This window comes from Oryza sativa, chromosome 12, assembly GCF_034140825.1.
Source record: "Oryza sativa Japonica Group chromosome 12, ASM3414082v1".
Taxonomy (NCBI): domain Eukaryota; kingdom Viridiplantae; phylum Streptophyta; class Magnoliopsida; order Poales; family Poaceae; genus Oryza; species Oryza sativa.
The window spans coordinates 11,474,968-11,493,608 of NC_089046.1; the positions used below are offsets into that span (position 1 = coordinate 11,474,968).

General features: G+C 41.8%; 1 protein-coding gene across 2 annotated transcripts; it reads left to right on the plus strand.

Moving 5' to 3' along the window:
- Positions 1–6,707: 6,707 nt before the first annotated feature.
- LOC4352026 (WD repeat-containing protein GTS1) lies at positions 6,708–15,818 on the plus strand. Of its 2 annotated transcripts, none has more exons than XM_015765229.2 (8): positions 6,708–7,124; positions 7,893–8,143; positions 9,554–9,643; positions 10,261–10,335; positions 13,005–13,115; positions 13,640–13,731; positions 13,856–13,940; positions 15,314–15,818. In XM_015765229.2, the coding sequence occupies exons 2-8, from the start codon at positions 7,898–7,900 to the stop codon at positions 15,668–15,670; spliced, it is 1,056 nt and encodes a 351-aa protein (XP_015620715.1). In that variant the 5' UTR covers positions 6,708–7,124; positions 7,893–7,897; the 3' UTR covers positions 15,671–15,818. The 2 variants fall into 2 exon arrangements, with proteins under 2 accessions (XP_015620715.1, XP_015620712.1); XM_015765226.3 differs by having other exon boundaries at positions 7,936–8,143.
- Positions 15,819–18,641: the final 2,823 nt, after the last annotated feature.

Here is an 18,641-nt window from a genome sequence, read left to right on the forward strand (position 1 = left end):
TATGGCCAACCATTGCGGGTAGAATGCTAGATGCCCGGGACCATGTTACTATTGTTTCTTTCTCCTCCTTCATATTGACCTTTTCTATTTTTGCCAATAAATGATGAGCTACAAAAGAATTCTTTTTTTTTCGTGTCACAGCTGATTACTCCTTTTTTTTCCATTTTAAAGAGTGGCATTCGATGTCCAATATCTCGATCGAAGTATGGAGGTCAGAATAAATAGAATAATGATGAATGGAAAAAAGAGAAAATCCTTTAGCTGGATAAGGGGCGGATGTAGCCAAGTGGATCAAGGCAGTGGATTGTGAATCCACCATGCGCGGGTTTAATTCCCGTCGTTCGCCCATCCCATTATTGCAAATTCCAAAAATGCAATTTTCCATATTCCTAGTTACGTATTTACTTACAACGACGAAGAATAAAACTATCACTATATTTTTTCCTTTTCCTAGTTCTTCTTCCAAGCGCAGGATAACCCCAAGGGGTTGTGGGTTTTTTTCTACCAATGGGGGCTTTCCCTTCACCACCCCCATGGGGGTGGTCCACAGGGTTCATAACTACCCCTCTTACTATGGGGCGTTTACCTAGCCAACACTTAGACCCGGCTCTACCCAAACTTTTTTGGTTCACCCCAACATTACCCACTTATCCGACTGTTGCTAAGCAGTTTTGGGATACCAAACGGACCTCCCCAGATGGTAATCTTAAAGTGGCCGATTTACCTTCTTTTGCAATCAGTTTCGCTACAGCACCTGCTGCTCTAGCTAATTGCCCACCCCTTCCACTTGTGATTCCTATGTTATGTATGGCCATGCCTAAGGGCATATCGGTTGAAATAGATTATTCTTTTCTCTCAAAAAAACCCCTTCCCAAACTGTACAAGCTTCTTCCAAAGCATACGGCTTTCTAGATGTATATGACGATCTCTAGACAGATGGATCTTATATGAATCGTATGATGAAGTACCACATGAGTGGATATATAGGAAAGGAATCCAAATATGCCAAATCGTTCATGTTATGATCTTCTACATCCTAGGTCTCCACGTTCCGTCATCTGGCTTATGTTCTTCATGTAGCATTCAGATCGAATGACTCTATGAAATTACGTCGATACTTCTACATATTATGGGTAACGTAGGAGACATCCCTATTTTCCCCCGAGGGTCTCAATTCGCCTATAACCATCAAATTAAATGTGAATAACCCGTCCTCCTCTCTTTGAAACAAGGGCGCTTCCGGTTCTGTGGTCAGAGGGGGTTATATGAAGGGTCTTGTCACAATCACTCGACATGGTGACATGTCTAGCCGAGCACGGTGACATGCCGATGGATTGTGTCTTGTGGGTACAGTTGTGCACCTCTGGCTAGAGTAAAACTATTCGAATAGTCGTGCCCGCGGTTATGGGTGATCGACCAGATTCACCGTGATTAGTCTCACACTCAATAAATCGACCCAATGCATTGTAGTTCAGGTAGGTTGGTTGGGCCTATTCAACGTGGTGTAGTGTTGATTAGTGGAAATTTAATATTACTTTAATTAATCAATAGTTTTACTGTTTTGCTCAATAAAATGTTTTACAACTGCCTTTATGCAAATAGCCACAAGCCATCCTTGTATCCCATTGCACGTCTGCATCATTGGTGTGGCTTGCTAAGTATGGTGGTTGTACTCAGCCTTGCTATTGTTCCCCCTTTTCAAAAGTGTAGTGCTTCTGAGTTGAAGACGAAGTTAGAGGACCAAGGCTTAGACCCTAGTTGAGTTTTGCCTGTAGAGTGGAGCTGAAGCCTCGCTAGGATCGCCTTTTTCCGCTGCTGCTACTTTCATTTTGGTGCGAGGACTAAGTGCCTCTTCTGTAAGTATTTTTGCTTTATTTACGTTTGGATCTGTTTATCACTTGTTGTTTTGTGTACCCTGTCTTGTCCTGGACATGGATTTAATACACAAAATAGCTTGGAAATTTGGGCTAAATTTCTGGGCGTGACGCCTATTCACCCCTCTCTAGGTGACATCAAGGTCCTTTCAATTGGTATCAGAGCAAGGTCTCTCATTTTGGGCTTTACTACCCCGAGAGAAGATGTCGATAAGAGGTGAAATGTTCCTAGAACCTCTTTTCCTAGATGGTTCAAATTACATATCTTGGAGTATTCATGTGCTTAATGTGTTTAGGGCCATGGGTCCTCATATAGAGCGAGTTGTAGATGTGAGTATTTCTCCTCCTAATGATAAAGAGCTATCATTTGAAGAGGAAGAGAAATGCACACATCTCAATGCTCAAGCTATTAATGTTTTGTTTAGTGCTTTGAGTGAATATGTGTTCAAAACCATCATGCCACTTGTAGATGCTCATCTCATTTGGATAACACTAAAGGAAAGATATGACAAGTCTAAATGTGATGGAGAGGATACTCTTGTGGAAGCATCATTTGGGAATTGCTCTACTTCATTACCTCATCATGACAAGTCCCAAGTGATTATCTCCTCCGACCAAGAAGATCTCACCTCATCATCCATCTCATCAACATACACTATGAGCAAGGTAATAAATTGGTGAGTAAGGTTGATGATCTTCCAACTCTCCCATTGGACTCAAATAACACCGATAATGAAATTGCTATATTTCATAGTGTTGTTGACTCATGCATATCACCTAGCACTAAATGTGTGCATGAGGATGATATGGATGGATGCTCTACTTCCTAAAGTATTTGTGAAACTAACCTTTTGAAGGAATAAGTGAATGAACATCAATGGTTAATTGAAGAATCCACATCATCAATTTGTTCATCTTCCATTGCTGAAGATCATATGTGCTTTATGGGTGATGATGATGACTTCGTGGTTGATCACTTGAACAAGAAGGACACAACAATGGTGATCAAACTCATGAGGGTTATTGAGAAGCAACAAGCATGCCTCATTAAGAAAAATGAAGAAATCAAGGGTCTAGCCGATAAACACAAGAAACTCAAGGGATCTAATTCTTCATTAATTATGAGGTATAAAAAATTGGAAAAATGAATTTGCTTGTGCCACTAATTCTATTGCTTGTGTAGCATCTTTGGAGAAGGAAAATTAAGAGCTCAAATCTCAATTTGAGGAGATCACTAAAAAGTATATGGATTTACAAGAAACACACGATGAACTTTTGTGTGTCTCATGAGAACCTTGTAGATTCTCATGCCATGGTAGAGATAGCTCATGAGGTGATAATTGCAACGGTAAAATCTTATGAGCCACATGTTCAAGTTGATTTTACTTGTGCTAACACTTGTTGCTCCAACACAAACATTTCCCCGAGCACTACATGTGACTTGGATTGTGTAGGAAAAAGAGAGAAGCACATGGATCATGGACTTGTGGGCAATGCTCAACCTTCTCAAGATACCCGTGGGAACATGGTGAAAAAGCTTGAGAGGGGATCAACAGTAGCTTGCACCAAGTTCTATCAAGAAAACAATAAGTCCAACAACAAGATTAAGGGACAAATTCAAAGTTGGATCAAAACTCCCATTACTTGCTTCATGTCTAAGAAAGTGGGACACTATGCCTTGATGTGTTTCAACAAGATTGATGACCAAGCCACACTTCCAAAGAGGAGAACAAGAAGAAGCAATAGGAAGTGCTATGGATACAATGAGAAGGGTCATGAAGTTGCATCATGCCCCCACATGAAGGATGACTCTGTGTCATCAAAGAAGAAGCTTAATAGCAAGGTAGCAAGTAAGATGCAAGATGTGGTGAAGAAGACACCATGTAAAGACAAGAATCGACTTTGCTACAATTACCGTGCAAAGGGACATATTGGTAAAAATTGTCCTCTGAGTAACATTTCTAAACTAAACTCCTCATTTGATTATGATTTGCTTAGGAAGGCAAAAAATGACATTTGTGCTACTAGGGTGACTAGTTCACCACATGCTAGCACAAAATTCATTTGGGTGCCTAAGTCTTGTGTGACTTACCTTTATGGACCCAATGTTGTTGGGGACAAAAATGTGCTATAATGAGAATATAGGTATGACTCATGCAAGAAATGGTGGATCTCACCAAGTTCGGAATTTGGAGCCAACCATTGCAAAATTCACGTAAAGAACCAATGTCATCTCGGTAACATGTATCTACAATGAATTATCTTGTATTTAACCTTGTGTAGGTTACATTGCATTCTCATAGCATTTAAGAATTAACATTTCTTGCATATGTGAAAGTCATCATTTATGCATTCTTAAGCAAGATAGGTTGTGATGTATGACTGTTTAATGCTCATTCATATCCATGTATATCACATCTCATATATGTGTTCAAGTTGGCTAAGTGCTAGTTGGTAATTTCAAAATAAACCTTTTAGCCAAAAATGAAAATTTTGAAAACTATGGCTTTCCTATAAAAATCTAATTGGAAATGATCTCAATGTGTGTTTCAAATATCTCTCAATACTTTTATATTTCAAAGAAGAGCTAATTTTTTTAAAAAAATGAATTTCAACTAAAAATGTAGCTCTAAGTATCTTGTTTTAGCTTTTAACTTCAATTTTTTTGTACAATTAATTCTAAAAGGAATTTGGAAATGGTTTCAAAACGGAAAAGATAGGGTTGGCTAATTCAAACATTTATGGTATTCAAAGTTTCTCTGAAAGGCCAACCGATCAAAATAAATTTAGATCCCAATCTTATCCAAAATATTATCTAGACCATAAATGGCCACTACTAGCACTTAGATGAGTTCTCATTGTTGGGGTTGCATAAACGCATCATACTAGCTCAAATGAGTGCATAATATTCATTCATAGTCATTTCTCACCAAAACCATCTCATTTGTGTGTGTTTGCATTTTTGAAGAAAAGTGTTTAAAATAGAAGCTTATGTAGCTTTTTGCTCAAACTTGGTATTTTCTTCTAAACCTTGACTTCATGGAGTTAAAGTGTGAAATACATCAATTGAGAGTGGTCTTAATCATGTCAGCATGAAAAATTCCATATCTATCAAGGAACAAACAAAAATCTTCCTATGTTCTCAGACAAATCCAAGAGCAAGCTACTTGACTGGCAAACAAGATATCGCATAATCAATTATAAGCAATTTGCGATGAAGAAGAACAAATCAAGAAATAGTGGAAGAAATCAATAATAAATCAAGAAATCGTGTCCTCCTGTCTTCCCTTGCCGTTGTGGCAGAGCTTCCACTGCCATGGCAAGAGGATGTGATACGCCGGTGTCCTCCGCCACACCTGCCATCACCGTGTGTTGTTACCACCACAGTAGTAGCGCGCTCGCAGAATCCCTAACCCTAGGAGAGGAGGGGAGAGGGGAAGGGGAGGAACTCACCGGGGAGAAGGTGGCCACCGGAGGAGAGACCGTGCCGTCGCCGTCGTGTCCGAGTCACGCCGCGTGCTGCGCTCCGCAGCAGCGCCTCCTCTCGTTATGTTGCCTCCTCCCCTCGAGGGTATTTTCCACACACTCCGGACTAGATGTTTTTTTTCAGGGCTGGGGCGCAGGGGAAACACCGAGATGGGTTGGGTTAAAATACCGACTGGGCTTAATCGAACACGTAATTTTCTGTAGTCGGTATCCTTTCCACGCCGAGATGATCCATGAGAGTTGGGCCGTGGTCCTGGCCATTCCCGCCCCAACCGAACAAGCCCTTATTGGTGAAACGAAAAGAGGAGATCTAGGGGACAAAAACCCCTCAAACAATTTTGTAAAATCTCTAAGGATTCGACCGAATTGGGTGGAGGAAGGCTGCGGCTTTAGGGTGGCATCGTGGTGGAGCTAGGACTCCCGTCCGAGCTTGAAGATGACCCTGACTTGTTGGGTCTGGGCCCACATGTCAGTGGGAGGAGCGAGGGAGGAGGCCCAAAAGAAAAAGAGAAGAGACGAGGGAAGGAAGCGGGCCGGCAAGAGGGAAACATGTGACCGGAAAGATGAGGAGAAGTGGGCCGGGTTCGCCCCAGAGAGAAATGATGGATTTTAATTATTTTTCATTTAAATAAATGTTAAAATGATCTTTGTATTAATAAAATTAAAAATTGAGCTCTGAAAAATCCGATAAAATTTCAGACTGTAATTTATCACAAAGAATTTAATAAAAATTAAGTCCAACCATGTTTATTTGGGAAATTTTAGTTTACACACTTTACTTGTAAATTAAGTAAATTAATGTGTACTTAGTACAAATTCTAGAAATAATTTATTAAATAATTTATAAATCTCTGAAACGAAAATCAGGGTGTGAAAATGTTGCAGACGGCTCCTCCATCCCCCTTCTCCCTTCTTCTTGCTAGTGCCTCTGCTACCGACCATCGATGAGGCATGGCATAGGGAGCTCGCCGTCCTTCCCTCATTTCTCCTTTTTTTTTTAATCTATTTTTTTTGACTGACATATGACCCCATATGTTTTGTTTTTATTTTTTTAATTTTGCTTCCAATGCCATGCTCACATAGTTTGAGAACTAACTCAAACCAGTCACATCAGCTGAAACCACCATCCAGACCGTTTTAGGATCTTGTTTGTACTAATGAGGGATACGTTAGACGCAATTCAACCTCAACCCTTAGATGAGGGACCTGGGTGAACTTTTTCATTTCGGACCACGCCAATGGTCTACCGGGACGGGCCCAACTTATTCAGTTTCACCCCAGAAATTAGATCAAAACAAGCCCACTACGCCCATCAATAAACCCTAGCAGGGTACCAGTCCAACACCCGCACGCGTACAGCACGCCGCCAGCTGCTGTCGCTTCTCGGCTTTCCTCGCGAGTCGAGGCTCGCGTCGCGTGGTCGGCCCCTCCGCCGGCCGTTCCCTACTTCCTTCGCCGCCAGTCGCCCGGAAAGAAGGCGCATCCACCCTTCTCGCTGAGACATTTCCATCGAGCCACCCGCAGGCGGCGAAGGAAGGGATTGCGCGGCGCGATGGAGGGAGGCGGAGAGGATACGGCGGCGGCCATGGCGATGGAGGTGGAGATAGAGGCAGAGGCCGTCCTATGCATGGGGACATCCTCGCCCGCGACGTCCAACTCCTCGTCTCCAAGCCCTAACAGCGGCATCTCCTCGAGACGTTTGGGCCTCAAGAACAGCATCCAGACCAACTTCGGCGACGACTACGTCTTCCAGATAGCTTCTTGGTAGGCGCCCTTCCCCCACCCTGGTTCATTTCAGACTGCAAATTCTTTACCCGTTTAAATGGATTTCACTAGCTTCAGATGATACTTGTCGACCACTTTAGCTTTGGTTTGGGATGTTAATAACTGTGGTGTGCTATTAGGTGTATGCTTTTATGTTATTACGAATTCCATGACATGCAAAAAGGACCATTCAGATTTCAAGACCACATTATTCCTGTCTTTGTTGTTGCTGTTATATTATCATGAGTAAATTTCACAAAACTACATGTTTTGTGGTCCAAGTTACAGAAAACCACACACACTTTGACACTTGGCACTTGAGTATATATATTTTGGTTGTGTAGTTTCACAAAACTACACTATCGATGTATAGATTCACCCGCGAGATGATGTGGCTGTTTCACCTAGGACGAGGATATGGCATCCTATTACCAGCCATCGCACGAAATTAATATGATGCCACGTCCTCATCCTAGATGAAACAACCACGTCATCTCACGGGTGAATCCATCCATCGATAGTGTGGTTTTGTGAAACTAAACTACCAAAATATATGTACTTAAGTGACAAGTGTCAGAATGTGTGTGGTTTTCTGCAACTTGAACCATGAAACATGTAGTTTTGTGAAATTTACTCTATTATCATTATTATTTATCCGTAATAACACTTTTCTCTTTTCATCACAAATTATTTATCCATACTCATCCTTTTCTCTTTTCATCTTTTTTATGTATGTGGTATGTACTGCTGATATTATGCATGCTTTAGGACTTATGCCCTCTGCATCTTATTTCATATATCTGGTAACAAGTCAGGAGAACTCTACGCTCGCGGTTTCCTTGTCAACAAATGCACTAAAATTATATTCTCCAGCAACTGGGCAATTTTTGGGTGAATGCACTGGACACAGCGGATCAATCCATGAAATTTCCTTTTCAGCCCCATCATCCCCACAAGTAATCTGTTCTTGTTCTTCAGATGGAACTATAAGAGCTTGGGATACAAGAAGCTTTAAGCAGGTCTGTTTTCCTAATCTGGTTATCAAATGCATAATTAAGGGAATAAGTATACTTTACTCTTGCCAGCTGATGTATTTGATTAATTTTCAACTTCTAACTATGGAATAACTGACACCCCTTAACTATCAATACCAAACAAACTCCCCCCTGGTCCAATTCCACCTGGTTTGACGCCACATCACCCTGCTCTTGTTGGTCAGGCCAGCTGCCGCCGTATTGGAGGACCCCATAATTAGCTTCGGCCTAGCATGAGAAGCAGGCCAACCTTTACTGTGGCCAGGAGTCATCAAGTGTGTCAATGACTACACAAATGGCACTGTGTGTGGGCGATGGGGATCCTCACATTCAGAAACTATGGCAGTTCATTGTTTAGGGGCAGCCAACAGCAGGGACCTGTGGTAATAGGAGGGTGATGAAGAATTTGAGGCTGGCATGTGGGAATCACCATGTTTTGCTGATTGGACTGCATTTTTAGCACCTAATCAGCTAAACCACCTTTGGATAGTCTTAGAGATATGCCTGCTATTGATAGTTGGCAGTGCTATTTGTCCTGCTTGATAGTTGGAGGGAAATGAGAGAACTGCAGTACTTGAGATGGGTACAGTAGACTGTCCACACTATTCATTATGTTAATGTGCTGACAAATCACATACTTAGTTCTGTTACTTAAAAGGAGTTAGTGATGATGTTGTGGTCTGCAACCCCCCGACACATTCTCCTAAAGGATCTTCTATTAATGGGTCAACTTAGACCTGTCTACATATTTTGGGTGCTGGTGGATGGTTGGTCAGATATGAATTATACATGTTGAGTTGAGGACAATCAAATTTGATTCTTTTAAGTTCCAGTTTTTTGGTATATCTCTTCGAGATACGGCCCAAAGCACAACCACTGTGCTAGCTTATGCACTTCTTGCTCAGTAGTATTTCCATGAAATCATCTTTTTGAGTTTATCTTTTACATGGTAAAATGTAAATGCATGGCCTTTTGTTACACATAAAGACCTTCCCGAATGCAACTTTTATATCTGGTAAATTCTAATAGTCTACTCAATCTTGTGCAATTAAGTTTGTCTCTGTTCTGCTGATAATTGGATCACAATTGATGTTGCCTTTTCATGGAACTAACATCAATATTCGGTGTATATGGTTATAAATTGTCATGATATTGTTTTTGTGCTTATGCTAAATTATACAGACAATTTTGCATCTACTACTGCTTTTCATACTCTATTTGTTGTCCATATCTTTTCAATATAACATTACTAGGACTGATTTAACATTATTAAGCAGTGCGATTGGCTTAATTGTACGACCAGTTTGTTAGCTGTTTTCATTAGTATTATAATTGGTTTAAGTAATTATATATATTTCTAAATTCAACCATCACTGGTTCAAATGTTTTGCATAGATATCTTTGCTAAGGGGTTCTCAAGAATTGTTCAGCTTCTCCTTTGGTGGATCAAGTGGTAACCTACTTGCTGCCGGTTCTAATTCCCAGGTAATTGAGTTGAGTTTTATTCTTTCACAGATATTAGGACTGTTTACATTCTCACTTAACTGAAAACACTAGAGCAAAAGTAATGAACTGCACCATCCACTGTTCGGATTATAAGCCACAAATTCTAATCCCGGAAGTCTGTTTGTTTGGCAAAAACTGGCTAAAACCATAATAAATTGATGAAACTAATTTGTTGAATGCTTCAATCTGGTGTTCAAATAGATCAAGATGAAACATCAAAGTAACTGAGAATTGAGAATGATGGCTAGATGTACAATTTCTGAATAGTGGACTATTGTTTGCTCAGCCATTCTGATGCTTGTGTGCACCGTCTCTTGCATGAAAGGCAATTGTAGCTGTAGATCGGTGTCTCCAGCCATTGCAAGGGAAGGGGAGCATCTCCAATAGCCTCTCTATTCCAGCCCCTGTAGCTATATTTACCAATTATCTCCAAAACCAGTTCCAACTATGAACTATCTCAATCTCAAAATTCATCTGATTAACATACCAGGATGGTTTACTTCCATATGTTTGTGACGTGACTTCTAGAAAAAAGAATCTTATGATGTTACACTCGTTTTGATTCTTGTTGTCTCATTCTAATTTGTTGGTTGTAGGTTCTATTGTGGGATTGGAGAAATTCTAAACAGCTAGCATGCTTAGAGGAATCTCACATGGATGATGTGACTCAAGTATGTATTGTTCTACGTCATATATTTTACTTTGCATTCTTTTTGTTACTCAGGACTGTTTGTTCCTTCTCTACATTAATGGAACAATCTGTTCAAGAAAATATGTGGGTGCAAGTAGTCCGCAAATAAAATTGGTCATACATTTTTATGTTATTGTGTATTTATGTAAAGTAGCTGACTCATTGCATTATTAGAGCCATAGTACAAAAAACCGGACAGGCCAGGGGGTTAAACCGAAAAAACCAGAACCAGAGGTCTGGATGGCTTGGTTTGCTATAAAGACCGCCCCTGCATGTGAAGTGGAACAAACCGTCTAAACCGGATGGTTTTCATGTGAACCGGTGAACCAAGGCAAACCGAGCCGGCCGGTTAATCATGCCAAGAGAGGATGAGCCTTGATGGGCCAGTCAAGGGCCTTGTGCATGCAAAGATCACAAGGCCCACGGTTCATGTACTTATTGAAAATAGCAAGAAAAAGGTAGAGAATGGGGGTTCGAACACAGGTCAGCTGGTTGAAAGCTCTACGCATCCACTGTCCAGCTAACTTTCGCAGTGACAAATGGAGAATATGCATACAATATAGCACTTCCGGTTCAACATTCGAACCATGTGAACCGGCAGTTGAACCGCTCATGTTTAGAGCATAACTATCTCAACTAAAAGACGCCTTGCAATAGATAGCTCTTGTTTAGTGTTGACTTGAATGATGCAGCCTCAGGCTAGGTACATGAATCAGTTTCACCTGTTAAAGGAATGTAATGTTTAACCTAATTGGAGGAATAGGAATCATGGACCAAGCAGGATCAATGTTAAAGCTTGTTTACTTGCTGTTCTGTTTCATAGCTGCTTCATTTGGTAGCTGCATTTGTGGAATTTGGAGGGCTCTGGTCCTGGTGAATGGAGAGTATTCACAATCTAAGAGGTATTGGACACCTGGCTGCATCAATAGTTATATCTTATGTGCAGAAAGATCATTTGTGCAATTTTGATGTCATGCTAATATGCATGCTGCTGCCTAGTCACCGACTAGTCATCTGACTAATTACCCAAACTGACCTTTTGTGAGTTGACTCGACTTGATGGCTTAATGCTGTGAGCAACTGAGCATTACACCTTGTGACTTCATCTTTTGGAGCAGACACTGAATGTGTTCATCTGTTATGGACACTAATTCATGGATGGGTTAAGGGTCTAAAGACTGGGATAGAAGTGAGATCACTCTCATCGGTACTAGGCTTGTCCTCATTGCCAGTAGACCCTGATCAAGCTACACCTACTTTATGATTCTTTATTGCTTACTTACATGGGTTACATGGGTCCCTTATATGGGAGGTTCTTTTGCTGCAGTACTGGAGGCACTTACGTGAACAGTACCATGAATAGTATCTCTACCTTAACACACCATATTTCTAATTTCTAACTGAACATTCCTAACTACTACCTCCGTCCCAAAATACAAGGAGTTGTAGACTTGGGCACGGGTATTAAAGAAAGTAGGTGGTATTAAATGGGAGAATGATTGATTAAGAAGAGGAAGTAGGTGGAAAAAAATTGAATGGTGGAAGGTTGTGTTTTGTTGAAAAGGAATTGTAGGTGAAGTTGTTCTATTTTGGGATAAATTTTGAATGCTAGAAGTTGTATTTTGGGAGAGGGAGTAATAGATATAATACCAAATAACTAAGCCATATTGACACAATAGATGTGATTGGTTGAGGCAATAGATTTATTATGGAAGGTAAATCCTAAACCTTAATTGTATTGCTACACTGCTACAGTACATGATACTGTTCGTGCACTACATCTGTTGTGGCAAGGCATCTCAACCTCAAGCTGTGGCAGTAACTACGGCTGAAGTCTTTGGTGACCCATGTCGATGAAACTGTATGCCAACGGAATCTTGTGTAGACGATCATTGGCTCTCCAATGAACAGTTGTGAAGGAACCCTTCCATAACATCACCTTTATATAAAAACACTTAGGCTGTGTTCTTCCCCCCATTTTCCAAACACATCTCTCGTTTTCCGCGCGCACGCTTTTCAAACTGCTAAACGGTGGGATTTATGCAAAAACTTTCTATATGAAAGTTATTTTAAAAAAATCATATTAATCCATTTTTCAAAAAAAAGGTTAATACTTAATTAATCATGTAATAATACAAGCTTTGTTTTGCGTGCTGGGAACCTCCTCCCGAACACAGCCTTAATCAAGTGAGAACTGAGTCATCCTGCTGGCATATTTGAAGGCATTAATGCTGGAGACTACATGTGTATACTATCAAAATATGTGAGCATGCGGATATCCAATCGAAATGGTCCTAGAAGCAAACAGTACTTTTATATAAAAATCATGATCTAATGATCTGCTGTCTCCGTACCATGCATTATCAGCATTTAGATTGATGGACTAGATATCAAATATGCACCATTATATTTTACAAAGTGATGCTTGGATGGTTTTGTATGTTTTCTACTCTTCATGGAGACAACTATTTTTATATCACAGGAGACAACTACTTTCATCACTTACTCTAAACATTTTGATAATGTGCTTACTGAATCACTTGAATGCATTTTATTGTGAAAATATCTTGTATTTGCTACTGTTCCTCTCATACTATTTCTGTATTCTGGGTGATTATAAATTTTTATGTTGTCACCTTTTTTGGACAGGTAAAATTTGCACCACATCAGCATAGCAAACTCATTTCTGCAGCAGTTGATGGATTAATATGTGTTTTTGACACTGATGGTGACATGAACGAGGACAATCATTTGCTATCTGTATGTTTTAGTTGTTTCCTGTGCCCAAATGCCTTGTCTTACATATCCTGCTATGTCAGGTTATGGTTTGATACTTTGATGTTTGTTGTTTACTGAAGTATCCCATTAGTACTTCAAGTTATGTTCCTTTGTTGTTTCATATGACGATGCCAAATGCGCATGATGTTTTTTCCCCTTTTTGTAACTTCAATAACTGGCCATGTGTGTAATATGCTGTTATTTGTTCGTGAAGTACATGATAGAGCTTACAATTTTATTCCTCACCGCTTCTTATAACAATGCTACTGTTAATCTCCATAGTTCTTTGTTAATCTTCATACAATAGAGCTTACAATTCTTGTATGTTACGGATGCAGTTCTAGTTTTGCCTATTCTTTTCTTGGTTGTTAGTACTATTCAATTGTGGTATTACAATATCTCCCTTTTGAAGTATTTTTTTTTTAATTTTAATGGTTCTGCATGAGGTTATTTGTATGAAGATGTCAATTTTGGGTGATAGTTCTCTGATATCTGATCTTCCCTAGGTTATGAATGTGGAGACTTCTGTTGCAAAAGTGGGATTTTTCGGCAACACATACCAGAAGATCTGGTGCTTGAGCCACATTGAAACATTAAGGTAGTTTATTCGGTTTGCTTTCTCTGGTTTGGCAATGCCATGTCATCTGACTTATATTTCAAAGTTCAAATAAATAAATAAGGACAAAAGTCTAATTGTGATTTTTGCTGTTGAATTCTCACAGTACCTGGGACTGGAATGATGGGAGTAGAGAACTGAATATAGATGATGCTCGTTCCTTGGCAACTGATAGGTGGAACCTTGACCATGTGAGTTTCTAATATTTGCCTTTATACATTCTAGCTACTCAGCATTTGTTGGCATGTAGTGTGGTATTTGGTAATTGACAGTTTTTTTTATATTAATATTAGAGAGTTATGATATTCAAACAATCACACCTCATTAGTTCATTGCTTTCTTCATTTGGCTCATGGTACAAAAAGATTACAGAACTTCACGAAATGAATGATATTGTAGCACCTTATATCTGTAATCGTCTTCATCAACTAACTCCAGAACTAGCCAAATTTTAGATATACTCCCTCTATTCTTTTTTACTTGTTGCTTAGGACATTGACATAATCTCCAATGCACTTGTTTAGGGTATATAGAGTGCGTGACCGTCTTTCTTTACTCCTTGCACAGTTCCACTGTGGAGACACTATAGGGAACTCTCCATTCCAGTCACCATTCTTGCTGGCTACAGAAACCTATTCTCTCCAATCATGGAGCCAATCCAATATCCTCATGCATCATTTTATGTTGCACCCTCTTGTCATTTTCTCATATGAACCCAAAATTTGCTTGATCTTTATTTTTCACAGCTTACTGAACTGACTATCTCCTCTAGATGCCTTGTCACTGTTGTTGCAAGTGTTACATTCCCGTTTACGGGACCTCACTACCATAGTGAAAAACCGGACCGGCCTAGCGTTTGAACCGGAAATAACCGAAACCAGAGGTTAGCTCGGTTCGGTTCAATAGAAAGACCGGCCATGTAATCGAACCGGTTTGAACCGCTTGAACCGGCTGGTTTTGAGGTGAAACGGACAATAAACTGCTATCGGTTGAACCGGGCTAAGACATGCGAGAGTGTAAATGGGCCACACGAAGGCCCATTTAGTTCTTCAGCCTACCAAGACGATTTTTTGTTTTTTTTGAAAAAATGCCAAATCGCTCACGGAGGAGATTCGACCTTTGGTCACCAGGTTGTAAGCCGGCTGCGCTGACCATCCCACCACGTGCCCTTATGTGCAAGTATCAAAAGTTCAAAACATATAAACTAGATGACCTTATTAAACCGCGGTTCAACCGTCCAACCCGTCGGTTCGACCGCTGGACCGGTGAACCGAGGTGTTCACCGGGTCATCCACCGGTCCGGTTTTTTCAACTATGCTCACTACGCCTCCATTGCTGTCCACCTACTTAGTCTAAACGTCAACTCAGCTTTTCCTGCTCTCTAGATTGGTTGATGTGGCGAAACAGAGGGATTGCTGCCACAATGTGAAACTACACGATGTGGCTGCCCATGATGCTTCATTGTTTAATTAGCGTGGTTGGCAATGCAATATAGCAGTCCAGGGAGGCAAATTACCTAGACAATTTATTCTCAACGTCTAATTCTGTTTACTATATTTTGTAGGTGGACTATTTTGTTGATTGTCACTACTCTCTGCCCGACGACAAGTTATGGGTGATTGGCGGCACAACTGCAGGGACAATAGGTTACTTCCCTGTAAGAGCTGGTCTTGAAGGGGCAATAGGTTCCGCGGAAGCTATCCTTGAAGGAGGCCATACAGACGTTGTTAGAACCGTATATCCAGCCGCAAACACTCATACTGGGCAAAACAGGGGCATTTTTGGATGGACAGGTGGCGAAGATGGTCGTCTGTGTTGTTGGCGCTCTGGTGAAATTGCTGAGATGAACAAGTCTTGGATCTCTAGTTCATTAGTGTCAAGGGTTCAAAAGAAAGCTAAATGCCGACAACAGCCATACTAACTGATGCGATATATGTCCGACACATATGATTAACAAAATACAGCTGTTCTCCTATATTAGGAAGGTTGACAATTGTTAATCCGTAATGTTTCCCTTGTATGTGCTATATAGATTATTTTCGTTTCAAATGAAGTAATGGTTGTGTTTACTACCTTCGTTCCAAAATATAACAACTTCTAGCTATGAATCTTGATATAGATATGTCCAGATTCATTGTTAGAAATGCTTATATTCTTTGAGAATGTCTCCGTCGTCTCTTTTTTAACCTTATTGCCCTCACAACTACCTAATAATCTCCTACAAGTGGATCGCTGTCAATTTTACATTTGATAGGGTCACTAACACTGTCATCGCCGCTATCGTGTGCTTGTTATTGTCATCTCCTACAAGTGCTATCTTGTGGTACCGTTTGTATCTAGGCTTGCGCGTATAGTATTTTCTAGCCTAGGACCAACATGGTACTGACTTTGAATGATTTTTCAACTTTACATTATCTGATTTGAGCATTTGCTATTCATTTAGCACATATTTGAGCCTACTTGAGCTATTACTTTGGGCGGGCATAGTGAGGTGGCACCGGGAGGCCACATGGATGGCCCAAATTCCCCCGAGTTGAATCGGATGACCGGTGCAAGTGGGAGTGGGGCTCGACAATTGGCTGGCTGGGTAGCGGCGGCGCGTAGCCCTATGATCACTAGTGACGACCAACTGGCACGACGGCGCACATGGGAAGCGGTGAAGGTGGGAAGGAGTGTGACGGTGTGCTTACCGAGGGAAGAAGACGATGACACGGCACATGAGGTGGCCGGCAGCGGTCAGCGGCGGTGAGAGAGGTGGCGCGGGAGTAGACGAGGAGAGGATTCTCACCGTTCGCACGCGACGGGTAGGGGAGAAGGGAAGGTGGCCGACGGCGGTGCTCCTCCGGACGGGGATGGCCGCAACCTCGGGAAGGTGAAGGAGTTAAGGGAGAGAGAGGAGTCGCGGCGCAGCGAGAAACGCTAGCTGGAGATTGAGTTTGCAGCGGAACTCACTAGGGAGTGTGAGAAAGCAGGTTTGGGCCCCGATTTGAGGTTGTGGATGGGTGGCCAAGCTACTGCTAGGCGCATTTTAGCGAAAGGTGGAAGCACTGCAGCCTAGCGTGATGCCAATTGCTGACAGTGAGCAGCCAGATGCTACAACAGTGGCGGTGGTTCGGATTGGCGGTGGAAGAGGCACTCTAGCAGTGATGATGTGAACCCGCGAGGGTTTGTGTCCCGATCTTTCTATGGGAGGCGGGGATAACTCACTTGGATGAAGAAGACGTTCACGACCCGACTACAACCATCTAATGACGCTGCGCCTTAGCAACCAATACAACGTCTGTTGTCGCGAGCTTGTGGTGCACAACAACCAGGCAACGAGGTCACTCTTCCTGCAAGCAATCGAAGAACAAGTAGAACAAACACTAAATGAATATGAAAGTTTCACTATGAAGAAATCACAATATGGTGGGGTTCCGAAGACAAACAGACAGACAATTTAGCCAACACGCGCGCTGAATGCAAGTATCAAGTTGCTAACTCTAATAAACAAAACCCCATTGTTCTTGGTAAGAGGGGGAGAACGATCACATGGGTGTTGGGGTTGTTGACGGTCGTTACCGACAAATTTCGACCATCAATATAACTAAAATAATGGAGAATTAGCTATGCTTACAATGCATGTTTATTTCCAAAATAATATATTTCCGTTTGTACTTGGAGAATAATATGTTGCAGGAATTTATCAAATAAAATAAAGATAAAAGTTAAGAGACCTCACTCCTAAGCAAGCATATGGATAAGGAGGGCCCACATATCAGAAGCAACCGCCGGAAACCGACTTTTAACTACCACAACCGCCTAAGGGACCCACTTGCCAGCGACTTGCCAAAGCTGGAGGCTTGCTGGGCCAGCCCAGGTTCGGCCGAACCTTGGCAGCTGCGGCTCCCGCTGGCCTTACACGTGGACGTCCAGGATTGCTTCTCAACGATGGTTGTAATGGCAAAATCGACATTTCGTGTTTCTACAACCGTCATACCAGCTCTATAAAAGGAGGAGTTCATTCACTCTCTCAACACACTCAAGCAAGCTAAAGTCCTCTTCATACTTTAGTATTAGTAGTATAGTACTAAGTGGAGTAGAATAGAATAGTGTTCGGAAGTCATCGGAGTCTTCGGAAGAGTTTTCGGTATGGCTCTAGCGGCTCTTGTAATCTCTTCTGTAATACTTTCCAAATTAATGGAATACTCTTCTTTATATATCTTCGGTACTTTACTTAGTTGGCAAAATTTGTTACAGGACATCCAAAAAAGTGTAATTAGCTAGGAGACACCGCAAGAACGTGTTCCGCTGTAGGGCACCACAAAAAACTGGTAATTAGCTGCTGGACACCCGCGTGATTATTTTATTATATCTGGAAGAATTGAAGAGTGAAACACATGTGTAAGTACGTTTCTACCCTTTGATTTTTTTTCTTTTTTTCTTCATTATCCTTTTCTCCCTCTCTCATTCTTTCCCGCGATGCTCACCGGCGCCGTGCGCGCCGACGACGTCGACGCCATTGCGCTGGTCGCCAACGACGGCACCGGGCGCGTGAGCTGGTCCGGCTGCCGTGCGGCGCTGCTCTACCGGTGATGCTCGGGGCGCTCGAGTACGAGGTGTTCCATCAATGCCATCGCAGCGGTACCGGAGCAGGCTCCAAACATCTCGAAACATCAAAAACCTAAGCTCGCTACTTGGCGAGCTCCAAATCCACCTGTGTAACTCAAAACGACGCACAGACAGAGCAGCTAGCAACCGGAGCAAACCAAACAATGCAGCTGCGACTGCGAGCAAGAGGGGACATGACGCGGTGTAGCCGCCGCCTCCTCTGCAGCCTCTTCCTCGCCGCTGCGGCGCTGTGCGGCGTCACGTCAGCCGCGGCGCCACGACTGGGACATCACCTACCAGTT

Coding starts and splice junctions, on each gene's coding strand:
- LOC4352026 (XM_015765226.3), top strand. CDS start 6,913: ATGGAGGGAGGCGGAGAGGATACGGCGGCGGCCATGGCGATGGAGGTG. Junction 9,644..10,260: donor CTGCCGGTTCTAATTCCCAG/GTAATTGAGTTG, acceptor TGTTGGTTGTAG/GTTCTATTGTGGGATTGGAG. Junction 13,116..13,639: donor AGGACAATCATTTGCTATCT/GTATGTTTTAGT, acceptor GATCTTCCCTAG/GTTATGAATGTGGAGACTTC.